The 19,242-nt window shown below is 38.9% G+C and overlaps 2 protein-coding genes and 1 pseudogene across 8 annotated transcripts in view; all 3 read right to left on the bottom strand.

Moving 5' to 3' along the window:
* Positions 1-11,753, bottom strand: part of TSG101 (tumor susceptibility 101) — a 41,723-nt gene extending 29,970 nt beyond the window's left edge. Inside the window, exons 1-4 of one of the 2 annotated variants that reach the window (XM_061406245.1) lie at positions 11,571-11,753; positions 6,637-6,721; positions 4,380-4,445; positions 732-895 (exon numbers count right to left, since the gene is read on the bottom strand). In XM_061406245.1, coding sequence (XP_061262229.1) covers positions 732-895; positions 4,380-4,445; positions 6,637-6,721; positions 11,571-11,612 — 357 coding nt within the window. In that variant the 5' untranslated portion in view covers positions 11,613-11,753. The remainder of the gene's footprint in view (positions 1-731; positions 896-4,379; positions 4,446-6,636; positions 6,722-11,570) is intronic. The other variant, XM_061406244.1, reaches the window with a different exon arrangement.
* LOC133240940 (NADH dehydrogenase [ubiquinone] flavoprotein 2, mitochondrial-like) lies at positions 11,570-16,146 on the bottom strand (annotated as a pseudogene).
* The window catches only part of UEVLD (UEV and lactate/malate dehyrogenase domains), a 66,756-nt gene continuing 61,931 nt past the window's right edge, over positions 14,418-19,242 (bottom strand). For all 6 annotated transcript variants that reach the window (XM_061406235.1, XM_061406234.1, XM_061406238.1 and 3 more), the window contains one exon: positions 14,418-17,805. In XM_061406235.1, the coding sequence (XP_061262219.1) occupies positions 17,638-17,805 (168 nt within the window). In that variant the 3' untranslated portion in view covers positions 14,418-17,637. The remainder of the gene's footprint in view (positions 17,806-19,242) is intronic.

Raw genomic sequence — 19,242 nt, 5'->3', positions numbered from 1 at the left:
TCAGATTATATCTGGCTCACTTCTTTGTAGCTTCCTTTTCTCCTAAATTCTTGGCTCCTAAAATACTGGGTACCTAGCAGACAGAGCAACAACTGTTGTCTTTTGAGCTCTAGGAGACTGTTAGAAACTTTGCAGTCTTTGCCTCTAGCTAAGGCCTTCCGCCCAGATTCTCAGCCTCTCACCTTGCACCAAGAATCAGTAAATACTCCTAGGGAAAAGTGGCAGAAGGTTGATTCATCTTTTTGCAGTTTCCTTCTTCATAGGATCTTGGCCCTTCAAGCCCTAATTGTCTCACAGTTCTGCAAAGCATTCCACAGATGTTGGTTCTACTTTGTTTGGCTTTTTTAGCAATATTTTGGATAGAAATTGTCAGAGCTAAACCATCAAAAGTTTCTTCCTATTACTTCTTGACTGGAACACTTTGAGTAATGAGATTTGAACAGTTTCACAAATACATGCCAAAGAATACTACTTTTTAAAATGTATTCCCCATATGTGAATTCTATCTATTCTTAAAGGTTCAACTCAAGCAAACAAAATAGTGACTACACGTATTCTGTAACTACCAAGCTCTATAAAAATACAAGACATGTTTCTTTCAAAGAGCCTTTTTCAAGCTCAGTGATTAGTGATCTTAAATGAATTTATCCTCCTTGAATGTTAACATAAAGTAGATGCTAGTGAACAAAATATACAATACAACAAATTCACAGAACACCATTAATACTTACGTGCTTCCATTCATGTAGATAAGGAAGATATATCTTCCCATTAGCATCCACATGCTTTCCTGTTTTAATAGTCATTGAGCTAGTAGGCTTAACGAAACAGATAGGGGGATTATACGGATATGTGTCCAGCAGCCACAGGCAGATTGGAATATTGTATGTATTACCTGAAAGAGAAAGAGAAACTTCAGTTACTCTAATGGTTTAGTAGGTAAGCAAGAAAGAGCTACAACTAAGCAATACTTTAAAAGAAAAAAATCACAACAAATAGTTTATGCTTCAAAGTCTGTTTAAGATCAATTTCTCAAATCTTCAGTTTGTAAAATACAAGAGCTGGATTAAGGAGTTAACTGATCACTACTCTACCAGTGTGAGCTTACAGCTGTAAACATATTATTCACAAATTATCTTTTGGTTCAAGCCATTCTTTATTATTTGACTTCTGTCACTTCAGTTACTAAAATTTCCTGGAAAGACCAGAGACAATGGCGTTCTACCAGAAAGGGATATACACTGGACTTGAAACTCCCATGCCAAAAGTCAGACTGTGTAAAACCTAACCCAAATGTCAAACAGATGGTAACTATTGGTAACAGCCTGACCAATGAATGGCTTTTCAGAGGTAATTTCAAAATCAATGATGTCATCTCCTTCTCTTTGCTTTATGAAATAGAATCTCTCTCAGTTGAGAAATCTGCCTACATATAGTCAAAATGAACAGTGTTTCAAAGGATCCAATAGAGTTAATATACTGAACATAAATCAAAGACTTTTCTTACCAAGCTCAAAGCCCAATGGCCCAAGCAATCATCTGAATCACCCAACAATTCAGATATATGTCCCCTTCTTAGAAACAGTGGTACTTCGTAAAAGTATATATATACACATTTCACTTGAAAAAAATCAGTGATAGGACTGTGGGTTTATTTTTTTATTCAAAAGTACTTCTACAATGACCCCCCCCAACCCCCACAAGGGCACATCTTAATACATGAAACATAACTTTATTTCCACCACCTAGAATTCTTTGCTTTGTGAAAATGATGCTTTCTCCAGAATTACTCAGGCTTAAGAACTATGCCATATAAAAAAACGGTGAGGGAACAGAGGTTTAGTTTAGATAAAATGCACATAAAAAAGGGAACCCTTGTGCACTGTTGGTGGGAATACAAACTGGTGCAGCCACCGTGGAAAACAGTATGGAGATTCCTCAAAAAGGAAAAACAGAAAAACAGAACAAAATACGATTCGGCAATTCTACTTCTGAGTATTTATCTGAAGAAAATTAAAATACTAATTTGGAAAGCTGCAACATTAGTTACAATAGCCAAGATATGGAAGCACCCTAAGTACCTACTAATAGATGAATGGATAAAGATGTGGTATACAGATACACAATGAAGTAATACTGAGCCATAAAAAAGAACGAAATCTTGCCACTTGTGACAACATGGATGGACCCAGAGGGTATTATGTTAACTGAAATAAGTCAAACAGAGAAAGACAAATAAAGTATGGCCTCACTTACAAGTGGAATTGAAAAAACAAAACAAATGAACAAACAAAACTAAACAGAAACAGATTCATAGATCCAAAGAACAAACAGGCAGTTGCCAGACGGGAGAAAAGTGGGGAGGGAGAAATAAGTGAAGGAGATCAAGAGGTACAAACTTCCAGCTGCAGAATAAATGAATCATGGGTATGAAAATGTATAGTGAGGGGAAAGTCAATAATTATGTAATGATTTGTATGGTGACAGATGGTAACGAGACTTATCACAATGATCACTTTGAAATGCACAAAAATATCAAATCACTGTGTTGTGTAACAAAAACTAACATAGTGTTATAGGTGAATTATCCTTCACACACGCACAAATAAGCAAACATAGAAAAAGAGATCAGATTTGTGGTTATCAGAGGTGAGGGCTGGGGGGAAGGGTGAATTATAGGAAGGTATCAAAAGGTACAAACTTCCAGATCATAAAATAAGTACTAGGAAAGTAATGTACCACATGATAAATGCCATGAACACTGCTTTATGTTATATATGAAAGTTGAGAGTACACATCACAAGAGGAAAATATTTTTTTTCTATTTCTCTAATTGTATCTGTAAGACATGATGGATGTTTACTAAACTTACTGTGGTAATCATTTTTTGATGTATGAAATCAAATCATTTCACTGTATACCTTAAACTTATCAATGCTATTATCAATTATATCTCAATAAAACTGGAAGAAAAAAATAATGCTTTTAATTATGTCTATACGAGTTTTCTGCCTCCTACTCTCACTCATACCTATTTCCTCACCAGAGCTTACTTCCTGGGGTAAAGGCAAAGTCAGCTATCCTGCATTTTACTCATACTTGCTCTATGAAATGCTGATGCCCAAGTGTTTTTTCCCTCTGAATGGTTGACTCATCCCTAATATTAAGTTTGAACATCATTTTTTGGATGACCTTCCTGTATGTTCCTGTTCTCTATAATCTCACAGCATATATTTTATTATTCTATAGCAGGTATAGAATAGTATAAATATCTATCTATTCCCCATTTCCTCTATTTGTGTATGTTCTTCCAGAGACAGTACATCTTTTGTTCACGTTTATATCCCTAGCCCTTAACCCCTACGCATAGCAGGTACTATATAAGATCAGTGGGTAGGTTACAGGCCTTAACTAGTCACAAGAAACAACCAACAAAAACAGAACAGCTGCTTATGAAGCTGAATGCTCCATTATCGCTTTAAGTATTTTAGCAAAGGGTGGCTGACTGGCTAAGAGATCTAATTATCCTTCATTAACATTACAACCATAGATAATAGCTAATTTTGGTACCTCTTTATTATATACCAGTCTCTGAGCTAAGTCCTTTACAATATATATTATTACAAATTAATTATTCTTTGAGTTAGGACCATTATACAAATGCTATAGATTATAGATGACCACTACCACAAAGCTTGGAGAAGGCAATGGCAACCCACTCCAGTACTCTTGCCTGGAGAATCCCATGGACGGAGGAGCCTGGTAGGCTACCGTCCATGGGGTTGCAAAGAGTCGGACACGACTGAGCGACTTCACTCACTTCATACTTTATCACTGGAGAAGGAAATGGCAACCCACTCTAGTATTCTTGCCTGGAGAATCCCAGAGGACCCTGGAGGGCCATGCTCCATGGGGTCGCAGAGTCAGATACAACTGAAGTGACTAAGATTCACCACAAAGCTAATTGATTACAAAGCAAGAACTAAAACCCTACTCTGCCCTGACTGTTAAGCCTCTATCTTAGTCACTACATTACACAGCTTCCCATTGTCAGGTAAGTTTGAATAGGGTGGGAGGCTGAACTAGGAGGCAGCCAAGATCCCTTTCTAGTTCTAAGATTCTCTGAAACAAAACTCTCCAGTGCTCCTAGGCACATACTTGATCTATCTTTGTAAGGAAGGTGGTGGTGGAAGGAAGCTTTGTAAGGAAGCCGAAAATATTAGGTGCTGCTGGCAAATGAACTTCAATTAGAAGTGAAAGTCTCTATATTATCATGAAAGTCATGAGAAAGCAAGCTTAATTTACTTACAATTCTTTGGCAACTAAGTATGAATTAAAATGCATCTATGCTAGAAACATAAATCACATAAGACACTTACCTCTATAAGGCACAGGAATTGTTCCAGTAAGGTTCATTAGTTCCCTGGAACTGCCATCATTAAAAACTGAAAGGTGAGAATACTGAGTTAATCAATAAGCATTTTGACAGATACTCTTACGTAAGTTATTCTTTCAGAAACAATGGCTACAATGCATTACTACTCTTGAAAGGGACAAACCTGCTAATGTTCAAACATTTTGTCCAATAACAAATAATCTTTTGTTGATTCACTTAATGGGATCAGCTTTTGAAAGAGTAAAGATACTATGAATTACTTGGGAAAATATATGTGAATGCTATAGTATCAATAAATAAGAGCTCTGGGTCTTCAACCAACATGATTATAAGATTACTTAAAAATCACTATTAATTGCTGCCTTGGTAGCTCAGATGATAAAGAATCCACCTGCAATGCAGGAGACCTGGGTTTGATTCCTAGGTCAGGAAGATCGCCTGGAAAAGGGAATGGCTACCCATTTCATTATTCTTGCCTGGAGACTTCCATGGACAGAGGAGCCTGGTGGACTACAGTCCATAGGGCTGCAGAGTGGGACACGACTGAGCGACTAATGCTTTCACTTCCACAAATATTAACCTAATAGCATTAAATTTTAGATTTCTCAGGTGTTCACTCCCACTCACTGTCATTTTCAATCCCAATGTAGTATCCCACAGTAATAAAAAGGAAAAAAGATTTTCACAAATATGGACATCTTTTAATACAAGTATTTCTCACATCACACAAGTTTTCCTATCTATAATTGATTGAATAACTAGGGTACATAATCTGTATTCCATGGACAGCTATTATTTGCAACAATTTGGAATTAACCCTGTACTACATGGGAAAGGGCTATAATGTACAGTGCAAGAACACAGAACTATACTGTTGACCTCAGTTCTTTTATCTACTATTGACACTTATACCCTATGAGGTAATTAACTCTGATTTTGTGTTTTAAAAAGACTACTTCATTAAATTCTAGGATTATATTTACTCTAAAAGCATGTTGATGATAATGGTTTAGACTTGGTCCAGTCACACAAAGCTATATAAGATTTGTTCAATGAGGCTGCAGTCTTTGTCAATTTTGATCACTTATTCTTTCAGTATTCAATAAAAACTACACACTTACCACAACTTTCTAGCCTTAGTCACTTTATTCCCCCAGAGAAGCCATTTTAAAAGTAACTCTAACTTTGGAAAGATGAGTTTTTGCAGCTCTAAACACCACAGTGCAGCACATGGACAGGAGGGAGAGCTGGGCCCTCGTGTGAGAGAGGACTTCCGGTTCATGACTGCTCAGGAAATTCAGGGCCGATTCCCTCTCTGCTGCCTCCCACCTCTCTACCAGGATCCTTTTTACAAAGCCCTTGGGGTGAGTACAGTTTAGAGCAAGTCTCAGCTACAAATTTCAGCTCCTTGCACTCCCTGCCAGGGGCCTCTCTACAGGCACAAGGCAGCATGGTTTCCCTGGGCCCTGGTACCTTGTCCACAAGGAGACGGGATTGGAGAGAGTATGTTAGGACTGGTGGGGCCAAAAAGACTATTAAAAAACACCTCTAAATATTGTCATTTCTTACTTAAATCACAACTTCATTTCATCTCAATAGAGAGTGGACACAAACCGTCACCTACACCAGAATTAAGGACAACAGTTTTTAAGTGTTTTCTTCATCTATAAAATGAAAAGAATAGTCTAGAATGTAATTTTACAAAATGTGTTCCTAAGAATACAAAGAGATGCTCTAGAGAGAAAAAACAGTTCACTAATTAACTCTAGAATATACTGAACAATGTATTATCTTCTCTCCCCTCTTGGTAAGACAAAATACATAAACATATTAAAGGTTCTGAGAAATCTTGCTCCAAAGAAACCCATTTAATTTTGTTTAACCTGTAAGTATTCAAACTTAACCACAGAATCCCCTCCATCTCCCCACCCTCCAAAGCAACATTCTTCACAACTATGGATAATATTTCTGGAAATGATGGACTATATTATCTATAACATCACTTCTAGGTCTAAATTTGCACCATTTTTGTTAGAGTAGTATTTTAAAACTTAAAATAACTAAACAAATATAAGATGGTATTATTAGATCTTGTAATTTCCTATCCCCCCAACACATTTTTAGGTAAAGGCTCAGTCCTACAATGAAAAGAACCAACAGACTTAAAAAGAAAATGGAAAACCTACAATTATTAACAAAAAGAGAAAACTCCAGCTTAATATTTTTATATATAAACTTACCATATGAATCCAATACAGGTTTGAGATCTTTGTATAAACTAATAACGTTAACAGTTTCACGTACAGTTAGGTCTCTGTATTTGTACTGAAAAGGAAAATTAAAAATGTATTTAGTTTAAAACCAACACACAAATTATACTGCTAGTTCAATTTTTTAAAAACTATTTTCTTAATAGCACTTTTCTTTAAAGTATAATGGTTCTGACTAATCAATAACAATTAAATAAAGACTGAAAGAACCCAGTAGCTTTCTCTGTCACCTCTTCAAACCTTTACCTTCATTTTAGCTCTTTTTCCAACTTAAAATATGCTTTCCACCAAATCAAATCTTCAAAGACCTAGCTGACATCTCTTTCCCTATCAATGAATTCTGTTCCAGACTTCCCTTTAGCCCATACCAGTCTTTCCCCGTCCCAGCATTTACTGTCAATACCGACTCTTTCTCAATGTATCATGTGCTGTATTGTATTCTCATACCCCTGCCTTGTGCCACTCAAGTCCAGGAAACCTACGAACCTTGCTTACAGCTCTGAGCAGACTAGGAAACCAGGAAATGGGAATCTCCATGCATTCACAACACCCTGAAGCTTCAGTTCACAAGCTCCACTCACGCGCACAAAGCTTTCAATCAGCTTTTAGTGCTTCTCTTCTTAAAAAGGAAGAGTCAGCTATTCCAAAAAGAAAGTCTCCAAAAAGCATGTCACAGACCTAAACAAACATAAAAGAAGGAACTAAAAATAAAAATGGGTGTTCCCTGACAGCTCAGTTGGTAAAGTATCCGCCTGCAATGCAGGAGACCCCGGTTTGATTCCTGGGTCGGGAAGATCCACTGGAGAAGGAATAGGCTACCCACTCCAGTATTACTGGCCTTCCCTTGTGGCTTAGCTGGTAAAGAATCCCCCTGCAATGCGGGAGACCTGGGTTCTATCTCTGGCTTGGGAACATCCCCTGGAGAACAGAAAGGCTACCCAATCCAGTATCCTGGCCTGGAGAATTCCATGGAATGTATAGTCCATGGGGTCGCAAAAAGTCAGACAGGACTGAGCGACTTTCACTTTTAAGAATAACAATAATGAAAGGAACAGAAGAAAACTTCAAAAACAATCAGCGTTAAATATTTCAAAGAAAGAAGAAATGATATTGTAGTGATGAAATAACTCTCAGAAAAGGACGGACTCTTGGACATTTTAAACAAAAATAAAAGGAGAAACAAGACATTCTTTTTCCTCTTCTCTGTGTCTGCCCCTTCTCAAGTGTTTTTGCTGGTTCTTTCTCTTCTCCTAAGCTTTGATCTTAATTTCATTGAGCCCCAGGGCTCAGTCCTTGATCTTCTTTGTCTAACCTTACTCAGGTGTTGACCTCCATGCACGGCTTAAAATACCATTTATACACTGATAACTTCCAAATTTAAAAATTCCACTTTCCTGAACTCCAGACATGTATATCCAATTTGATATCTCCACTTAGATATCTAATGAAAGTCAAACATAACATGATCAAATTGAACCCTTCGTCTTCCCCCCAATTCTATACCTCTTGCTGCTACCGCTAAGTCGCTTCAGTTGTGTCCGACTCTGTGCGACCCCACAGACAGCAGCCCACCAGGCTCCCCGTCCCTGGGATTCTCCAGGCAAAAACACTGGAGTGGGTTGCCATTTCCTTCCCCAACGCATGCAAGTGAAAAGTGAAAGTAAAGTCACTCAGTCGTGTCTGACTCTTAGCAACCCCATGGACTGCAGCCTACCAGGCTCCTCCGTCCATGGGATTTTCCAGGCAAGAGTGCTGGAGTGGGGTGCCATAGCCTTCTCCCTCTACCTCTCTTACATTCTTCCATATCCATATCCTTCTAGATGCTCAGCACAAACACTTCAACATTATCCTGGATGCCTTGGTTTCCTACACACCCACAGCGAGTCTGTCAGAAAATCCTGTTAGTTCTACCTTCAAAAATCTCCAGCATCTGATCACTTCACACTACCTTCATAGCCACACGTAGGTTATTATTATACAACAGCCTTTTTAGAGGTGGCTATCCCTACTGAACCCTCTACGGTCTAGCCTCAGTACAGCAGCTTGAGCTATGCTGTTAATACAGCCCCACCACACTGAAAGGACATGCCCAAATGCTGACAGTGGCCTGCAGGACCCTCCAAAATCTACCACTCCTTTCTTCAGCAGCACTGTTCCCCTTTCCTCACTCCAGTCCAGCCCCTTTAGGTCCCTTTGCTGTTTCTCTATCATGCATGACAAGAGGGCCCTTGAGCTTGTTCTTCCTTCTTCCTGGAATGTTCTTACTCCAGACTGTTCCAGTTTGCTTCCTCACCGCTTTCAGGGTTTCTGATCAAACAGACTTCAGGAAGGCCTTCCTTTACTATTCTATAAAACGGCAACCTATCCTATCCTCACATTTGAGAACTCTATCACCCTTTCTTGCTTTACTTTTCTCCAAAGCACTTACCATCCTCCAATATGCTATTTAATGAACTTACTGAGTTGTTTATTCCATGAGAATTTAAATTCCACAGGTATAGAGTTTTCTATCTGTTCATTACTGTATCCCTAGAATCTAATAAAACTGTGTGAAGTCCATTACAATTGCTAATGTATCAGCTCTCTCCTAACTCGTTGGCAGTGACTCCACTACTAGGAATGCTATTACATACAGCATGAAAGAATACAGACAGTTGTCTGTATGAAAAATCTGAATAATTTGTGTAAAGCAAGATGGACCAACAGTATATATATACCCTCTCTTAATTACAAAGATGATGACAGAAAAGGATGTTAAACTAAAAGCTATATTTAAGTTGGAAGCTAAAAGTTACTCTAAGGAAAAAAATAACTGTAGTAATATATAAAAAGATAATATAATGTTGTATGTCAATTATACTTCAAAAAATATATGTCAAAGCAGGTAGCCCAAAGTAATACGATGGGTGATGGAAGTCCCACAGTCAGATTAAGAGTAAAGGACCATCACCCTAGCAATGTGTCCCAGGTCCTGGCTGCCAATTCCTTCATCGGGCCACATCCAACTGAAAGGATAACTGAAGCTAATCCTCCACCAGAAGGAAAAAACGCCACAAACAGGTTCTATTATCTTACTTACTATTCCTACATATCTACATGTCTATCTATTAACAAGCTGGACAGAAAAGATGCCAGTAATCAGAAGTGACATCACCACTTGGAAGAGACTCAATTTTTCAGGTATTGGGTCAAGAACCAGATGAAAGACAAATGTTCTCTCCCACCTCTGCTCTATGTCTTTTATAAAAAAAATTTATTTTTAATTGAAGGATAACTGCTTTACAGTATTGAGCTGGTTTCCACCAAACTATGTCCTTTTTTGCTCTTAGGATATAGAGGATGGAGGGAGGAGATAGCAGGTGTAGGTATAAAATATCTTTTAAAGAAATCTTGCCTCTGTCTTCAAAGGCAGGTTCCTCAATAGAAAGTTTAGGAAACTTAATTATGGTTTCTACAATTCCAAACCAGTATTTGAATATTCTTGTCCTTATATATAGATAGTTTGATATACATACATGAAGGAATAAACTTTAAGGACAATGTAATCAATTAAAGGGTTTTTTTAAATGGTATGGAACAGACACCCTTCAGTTACACAGTATATAAAATAATGTACTTCAAGAAATTAAATGCTACATCACAGATCCAGGCCACAGTTTTCTAAGGCTCCCTAAAACTTTCTCTGCAATTAAAGATAAGTTTACTCTATCAAAAGAAAATCAACTATATTTTAATTAGAAAAAAGAAAGAAAATCAGAAGCCTAGAAGATATGATTTGAAAAATCAAAGAGTAGCTCGCTTTATTTCAAAGATCATTAATTTCTCCTTAGAGATTATTTGCTCTTCAATCAAAGACTATAGGGATGATTTTACTGGGTAAAAAAGTATATTTTTCAAAGAAATAAGTTTACACATAATAATGTGTTTTAATAATACTGAAAATTGTTTTAAACTACTCCACTTTCTACCATTCTTATTTTGACAAAAGTATCTAAAGCTAAACCTGTTTAACTGGAGAATATTCAACTCTCAACCATTTCACATACATCTTATTCCCATTAATTAGCTTTGATAAACTGAAAAAAAAAAACCACAAAGCAACAAACAAACCAAAAAGCACCAAATTCACTCTGGTATCAGATGCCATATTTTTAGCAGTTGTTAAAATAATTCACGGCTTTAAATACAACTAAAAAATACAACTTTTTTAGAAAAGGAGAAAAACCAAAAAACAAACCCACACCGGTCTTGAACTGTTTAGATTAAAAATTTCAAAGTAAATAAACTGGCTTTATAAGCAGCATACAATTAAAAGGGAGTCACTCTGAGTCAATCAAAGACTCTGGAATGGTAATGGAATTCTATTTCACCCGAAGTAATGAGCTTCTCAGGACGTTTCTATTTATAATTGAGCCAATTCAACCAACAGTTACGATTTCCCGCGGGGTGGGCTACTGAGCTGCGTGAGGAATACAAACTGAAAAGGACACCACCTCAGGAAGCCGGGAGGGAAGGGCGAATACGAATGAAGAGCCAGCGTTGGGACAAGAGGGGAGGGGGTGCCCAAGACCGAGTTTTAAGTACAACCCCCTCCTTGTGTTGAAGAAAACTATGCTGCCCCACAGACTGCTCCAAACTCTCTCCCCGAAAAGAGGAGGGCGGGCGGCAGGTGGCAGGCGGCCTCGGCTCCGCTCCATTGTTGACCGTCGCCGCCCCCCGCCGGCTCCGGCCCCAGGACTCCGGCCCCGGGCGACAGGCATCAGGCGCGGGCGGCACCAGAGGCGGCCGGAGGAAGCCCAGGGCTTCGGGCCCGCCTGGGGGGCTCGTTCGGCTGGTCGGGCAGGCCCTGCTGGCGCTGGGGGGAGTGGTGGGTGTGCGCCGAGGAGAGCGCGGCGCAGCCTCACCTTGGACACCATTTTCTTGAGCTGGCTCTCCGACCCCGCCATGGCGGCCGCCTCGCGACTCCGTTCCCTGCAGGCAGAGGGTCAGCCGCTCCGGGGCCGCCCCAGGCCGCCCCACACAACCGCACACGGACCAGCCAGCCCCCCACCCCCCCGGCCTCTAGCAACAGGAAGTCGGCCTCCACGCCAGCGCTTCCGCTTCCCTTACGTCACTTCCGGGGTCGGCCGTGGGTAGGGGTTGACGGCCTAGGTCAGGTCCAGAGAAACCCGTTCCTAGCGTGGAATTGCTAAGCCGGGATAATAAGATCGGGAGCCCTTTCACAGTTGCCCTCACACTAAAAGAGCAGGTGCAGGGAGGGTAAAAAGTAGGAATACCTTTCCAGTGAGCTTTAATGACTGATGCGTCAAGTGGGAAGACTGGACTGGAGTCAGAAAACTGTTCTGCCACTGACTCACCCTTCTGACAATTGCAGGCAAGTGCACGGCTTGCTCGGAGAAGGCAATGGCACCCCACTCCAGTACTTTTGCCTGGAAAATCCCATGGATGGAGGAGCCTGGTAGGCTGCAGTCCATGGGGTCGCTAGAGTCGGACACGACTGAGCGACTTCACTTTCACTTTTCTCTTTCATGCATTGGAGAAGGAAATGGCAACCCACTCCAGTGTTCTTGCCTGGAGAATCCCAGGGACGGGGGGAGCCCGGTGGGCTGCTGTCTATGTGGTCTCACAGAGTCGGACACGACTGAAGCGACGCAGCAGCAGCACGGCTTGCTCCGGGCTTGTTTTTTCCAACTCAGAGGAAAGGCTTGCATTAGGCGATGCCCAGGGTGTCTCTGGTTGTCAGGTTGTTTTTCATTTTTAAGCTTCATATTACATTCACAAGGGCAAAGTGCAGAGCTCTCATTTCACAGGAAGCCAGGCAGTAATTTCTTTACAAGAGACCATTCACCATTCACAGGTCAGAACTCCACTGTGCCCCCACGTGGATGATAATACAGGGTAATTTCTTCCTTAGACTTGGTGTGTCTACCAGCCTGTCCACTATAAAAATGCACGTCTTTGAAATCAGGCTCAGCTTTAGGTCCTCATGGTCTTGTACAGTGCAAGAGTAGGTACTCTTTTTTTTTTAATTTGAGAGAATTTTTATTTCACAGTACCCTAATATTGATGAAAGTGAACAGGCAGTTGAAAATGGTGCTCTGGAATTCTGACATGATACTTAACAGCTGTAAGTTGTTAGGTTACAAGCAAGGTGTACACAGATGGAAATGAACAAGTAATATAAAAAGTTTAATAGGAGATTCATATTTTATTTCTCCACCGACATATTTACAGCTGAATATAAATTAAAGGCCTGCTTGCACACCAAACCCAGGTCCTTTTGGTGGCTCAGTTAAAAAGGTAAGACCTCCAGCTGGCTCACAGGAGAAGCGTCCACTCCTTGGCCCAGGTTTTGGGATTTTGCCAGCCTTGAGTTCATCAATAATTTCTACAATATCCTTAGGTGTCAGATCCTCATAGTAGTTGTCATTTATATGAACCATTGGTGCATTTACACAGGCCCCTAAACACTCCACTTCCATAAGAGTGAAAAGTTTGTCAGGTGTTGTCTCCAAATTTATTCCAAGATTTTTTCTGAATGGCCTCCAGTATGCTTTCGGAGTTTCGGAGCAGGCAAGACCTAGTAGTGCAGAGTTGAATGTGATACAACTGGCTTTCGATTATACATTGTATAAAAAGTTGATACTTCATACACTCTCATTGGAGGTACTTGTAAAATTTCTTCAACCTTGTGCATAGCAGAGGTGGGCAGCCATCCATTCTGTCTCTGGGCTAAATCCAGAACTGGAAGCACAGCTGCTGCCTTATGCCCTTCTGAGTAGTTTCTCACAACGGCCTCTATCCTCTTATAGTTTTCTGGTGTGGAATCAAATGGAGTTTCTGGGTTATTCTCAGGAGTATCTCTGTGCACAAATAAGCCTCCTCCAGCTCCATTCTGAACAGCTGTCTTACGCAAATTTCTTATATGTCTTCCCCAGTAGGCGCCGCGGAGAGGAATATGGCTGGCCAAACTGCGGGCCTTCGGGCCTCACCGGGCACGGTCCCGAGCGGTCGGCACGCATAGCGTGCACGCCCAAGAATAGGTACTCTTAACTGAATTTCTACTACCCATAAAAGTTCCTCATGTTCATTTATATTAGTCATTATTGCACCTCACTACCGGTTTTGTAAGTACAATGCCATTCAGGGCACTTGGGTTTGAGGGGGTGTGGAGTATTATTATTTGGATAATTTTAGCATTGTGCTACTGAGAAACAGGCTGTAGTATTAATTCTCTTCTAAATTGGCATCTAAATGAAGGTCACATAAACAAAGAAGGCCTAAGTGAAGATACGTGGAAGCATCATTCCATATTGTTGCCAACACACGCACATAAAATATTCTATTCTAACAGGTATCTTTCTTTGGACACTATACTAGTTAAGCATACAGCTTCAGTCAAACCAAACTATAGGACAGTCTATCCTTCCCTTTACCTCTTCTTTGTCACTTAAAAATATATGGTTTTCAAGCTATTCTTAGAGACACAGCTTATTAGCCAGAAGCACCTTCAATTAGAGCAACTCTGCTTTTATCAATTGGAAGAATGTAGGTTATATATTTTTCAAAAGGTTTTGCTAAAAATCATTTTTAAAAGTTTGAAAATAACAAAATCCATTCTCTTCATTTTGCAGTTTAGCCACTTAAAATGAAGTAACTAAATATCCTGAGGACTTAGGAATCATATGAAAGACTCTTTCTCTTCAATCTGAATAAATTTCCTTCCACTCAATAAACTAGGAATCTCCTGGTAATTTTCAAGTCAAAATTTATTTTATTCATTATTCTTGATATTTAAGAATAATTATTTGATACAGTGTAAGTTGGAAAATATTTATCTCTGTTACAATATCAAAGAAGCATTTTAATCCAAGCCCCATTAAAACATAACAAGTAGAAGGAATGCATAATTTTGGAAAGATGAAAAAAAAAATGAAGGTTAACAGAAGCCATCATGAATGTCAAATTATCACCAATTCACACGGAGATGGTGGTGGTACTACTTCTTAACTTACATGTGCAAAATTATCCAAGTTTTTAAGGGGAAGATTTGGCAACACCTGATCTAGAAACACCAGTCCATTCTAAAGGAGATCATTCTAAAGGAGATCAGCCCTGGGTGTTCTTTGGAAGGAATGATGCGAAAGCTGAAACTCCAGTACTTTGGCCACCTCATTCAAAGCGTTGACTCACTGGAAAAGACCCTGATGCTGGGAGGGATTGGGGGCAGGAGGAGAAGGGGACGACAGAAGATGAGATGGCTGGATGGCATCACTGACTCAACACTCAAGAAAATATGTGTGGAGAAGGAAATGGCAACCCACTCCAGTATTCTTGCCTGGAAAATCCCATGGACGGAGAAGCCTAGTGGGCTATAGTCCATGGGGTCACAAAGAGTCGGACACGACTGAGCGACTTGACTTGACTTACTTTACTTCCCATGCTTAGACCATACCACTGCTTTTCTCATAAGAACATTTAAGTACTTGAGCGTTGTTAAGTTAAAGATACCTTACTTCTGAGCTTTCACTTGGAATGTTTATTTTAATGTGTTCTTTATTTTGCACTGGTTCTGCCTATAGTTACATGGTATATGTATGCCTGACTTGTAGTGATTCTAGAACAGTGCTGCTTAAACGATTTGCGATGAAAAAAAAAAAAAAAAGAAAATATGTGATAGAATTACTTCTATATTGTGGGCTTCTGCAGGGCAAGGACTATAACTATTCATCTTTTTTTTTTTTGCTTTTTTATTCCCTCCCCCACCCCATCCCCCCAATTTTTTGTTATTCACCTTTGACTACTCATTCTAACACAGTTCTTGGAATAACAGTACAGTCAGTAAATATTGTACTGACATGGTCTTTTTATAATACAGTTAATTCTTAGCAATTCCTCTGTTTATACAGTATCTTGTAATTATGTTATTTTTCAAGAGCATAATTAGGTATCTGATATTAGAAAAGGCTGGTGTAAAAACACAAGCAATGGTCCTTTTAGTTTTACTTTCCTATTTCATACAAAAGGACAGTGAGGATGCACTGTTACAATTAACACCAAAATAACCTATTCATGTAGTGAAATTACACAGAACTAATACTCATTTCTTCAAATGTCCAATGTTTTTACACCTTTCCAAGCATATTAAGTACTTTTCTTTTTTCATGGAACATTGAATAAATTTCACCTTTATGATTTAAGCTCATTATTATAAGCATCCATTATTATGCTAAATCAGCATTAGTTGAACTACTTCCTCTCTGCCTAAAATATGTCTGCTCTTATAATCCTTTGGCTCCCATCTCACTGACCAGGTTTAGGCTCACCTGTAATATGCTTTCAAAGCACCTGGGACTTCTTCATGTTCCACACTTGGAACTGCACATTTACTTCTGCGGTTTGTCCCTGTGCTAGATTATAAGCACCATGGGGGCCTGTCCTAGTCCAGGGTTTGTCACCATTGTATCTGCGGTGCCTCATACGGCACCTGGTGCATAGCAGCCTCCAAGTCTAGACTATCTGAATGACTAAATAACTAACCACCTACTTCAGTGCATACAGTCCTCCACCCCTGACCAAGCTATTTACTAAGGGAAGTCAAAGAATCAGTGTTTCTAAAAAATATGTCGAAGAAAAAAGCCCCTACATGAGAGTATCTGAGTACAGACCCCCAGCTTTAGGGTCTTGTGGTAACTGTTTTGACTCTTAGGCCTTTTTCCTCTTCTAGAGTTTAGAAAAAGTAGAGGTTGTATGGATAAGTGTCCCTTAGTCATGAGATTTTGGGCATTAAACCTCAATTTCCTCCTCTACAAAATGATGATAATAGTCCCTACCTCAGTGGGTTACTGTGAGGATTAATAAATAATCCTGAGGAATAAAACAATAAAGTGCTCATCACACTACCTGAAATATTGGAAGTGTTGATGCTAGCTGCTGCTATTAGTTATGTGTCACATTCCTAATAATATGCTGTCTTTCACATATGAAGATGTTATTGACCCATCACCCATTCAGGGTGCATAATGGTGCACCCTGAATCACTTCTTCAGGAGTAGTTAAAGGATGCACCGTGAATCATTTCTTCAGTAGTTAAAAGAATATGTTCAGAACAATCAGCCCATTCAATCAGTCTCTCCCCATTAAGACCAATGCCTTTATGAAAGCCTCATATATTAGCTTTAAAGTAAATGCTTGGCTTTCATTCATAACCTATTTCCACTAAAAATATGCATGTCTCTATGGTTCTACTTATGGCATGGTGTGTTCTTGAGATGCTGGAAATCTTATACAGGCCAGAAGAGATGATAGAAAATTGCAGAAAGGACAGTCCTGCTGGATATTAAACTACACTTCTTGTTCATATATTTAAAATTTTCATTTTCCTTTTTACTATATTAAAGTATGTGTACAAAGAAAAGTATGTGCACACTTCTTTTCTATTTTTTTGGTAGCTAATTAATTTGAAGAGGGAAAACAAAACCCTTTATTGTTTATTATTATGCTTGTTACCAACATTATTTTAAAGAAGAACTGTAAATAGCATAAACTGGATCCTTTGAATGTAGAGCTAGCACAGATTCTGAAATACATACTGGGCCTTCAGCTTATGATGTTTATTGTAACAGTTACAGGGTAATTTTCTTTTAAAAAGGTATGATTTTTTAAATATTCCCCAAGTGCTGAATGTGCTAATTGAGGATACATAACTTTTAAATGATGTATATCGCAGATGAATGTTTATCTCTGCTTAGGTTTAAAGAACAGTATAGATAATCTCAAGAACAGAGAAAATTAGATTTTTTTTCCTTCTTATCTAACTACCTAAGGATTTAAATTACAAAGCCAACCAAGAACCACTGACCTTAACCAAGCAGTTTGTAAGGATAAATAATAAGATAGAGAAGTTCTCCACCCCATATATATGTGTTGGTAAAATTAAACTTTCCTTTCAGGTAACTCTGAACTTTAGAATCAAAGTTTTAACTGTTGCTGGAGACCATGGATGGAGGATGCACTGCTTTGGAGTTTCTCAATCACTGTTTCTTCTTTCACTGTGGTCTTGATGACTTCAGACACGCCACTTGTTCCAAGGATGCAAGGCAAACTTAAAAACACTTCACTATTTATATCATAATATCCCTGAAAGGAAAAAAAAAATAGGATTAGAGCTGAATCACTGCAAAAAAGTTAATATTATAAATATGGATATTTTCTTCCTTTTATGGTCCTAGCACTACAAAGTGATACAAGCTGAATTTTTAAAAAACTTTGTTCATTTATTTTCTAAATGAACTCCAGTTACTGTTTCCGAAAATTTTTGTGAGATGGGAAGAACTTGGTCAAAGATACTCCCTTTATGGGGAGGTAAGCTAGCACCCTGCAATATGGGTAATAGGATAGAGGTAAAGAAAAAAGACTGTCATTGGTTTGAAACCTGGAGCAGAGAGGGGAAAAGCCCAGGGATGTAGTGAAAGGACGTGACCTGTTGCATCCCAGGGGCTAACTTTCTGAGCTCCGTATCCAAAGCTGGCTTTATTCCATAACCGCTGGTGCTCCTGCGTCTCACAGGTATACCCTGTTTGTCTGTCCTCTCCTCTCTGTATCTCATTGTCCCCATTCCCCGTCCTGGACATGGGGAAGGTCAGCACTGAAAGCGTTAAGCATCAGGCTTTGGTTCATGGTTTTAATTCCTTGGTAAAGTAAATTAGGCAATGCCAAAGGTTGTGGATTTGATCTTTGGAGGAAATGTGAGAGTAAATTTTGAAGGGTTTTATTGAAGAAATAAAAGATATTTTTTATATCTCTCTTCCCTGGAGACCCTCATTTTCATAACTTGGTTCCTGTTGGTTTAGTTAAACGTGGAAAGTTAAGATATTGTGTCCACCTGCCTTGGAGCTGACCCAGGTCTGAACTTTTTCAAATCCTTGATGCATTTAACTTGAAGGATATGAAACATGCAAGCATAGGTTACATAGTTCAGATTTATGTTCTACTGGATTAAGTTTTTCTTTAATGTCTGAAAGCATAGTTTTATAGTAGTCTTTTTGGGGAAGAACCCAGTATTATCTAACATTATTGGCAAAGTTAAATGTATTTTATATAACAAAGTTCTTAAAATGTTGAGAAGTAACTGAAAAAAGAGTGATGAGTAAATGTTTAGGCTGAGATAATTTATTTCAATAAATCTTTCAAAAGCCTTTTTTAAAATGCTGTTAATAAATTTCTGTGATTTTGTTTCTTTTTAAATTCATTTTTCTGAGAGCATAGCTATTTGTTTTCTATTGTAAAACAACAACAACAATAATAATAATAAAGCAAACTCTCAAAAAAGAAAGAAAGAAAGAAAAAAGATTGTTAGAGTGGATTCCCAGTGGAGGGGTTAACATGGGCTCTGAGGGCAGTCAAATTTGGTGACCTGTTTTCAGTTTTCCCTTCCATGTTTTATTTCCCTTCCAGTATTCCTAAGTTTTTGTGAATATTTGATTAAGCATTTGGGCCTCATCTTAGCTGTGCTTTAGGGACTTTATACTTGGAATAAAGCAGTAAAGGACAACCTGAACTGGAGAAACAGACTGA

The sequence above is a fragment of the Bos javanicus genome, chromosome 29, assembly GCF_032452875.1.
Source record: "Bos javanicus breed banteng chromosome 29, ARS-OSU_banteng_1.0, whole genome shotgun sequence".
In the NCBI taxonomy this organism is placed as follows: domain Eukaryota; kingdom Metazoa; phylum Chordata; class Mammalia; order Artiodactyla; family Bovidae; genus Bos; species Bos javanicus.
This window is presented reverse-complemented; position numbering and strand designations above follow the sequence as displayed.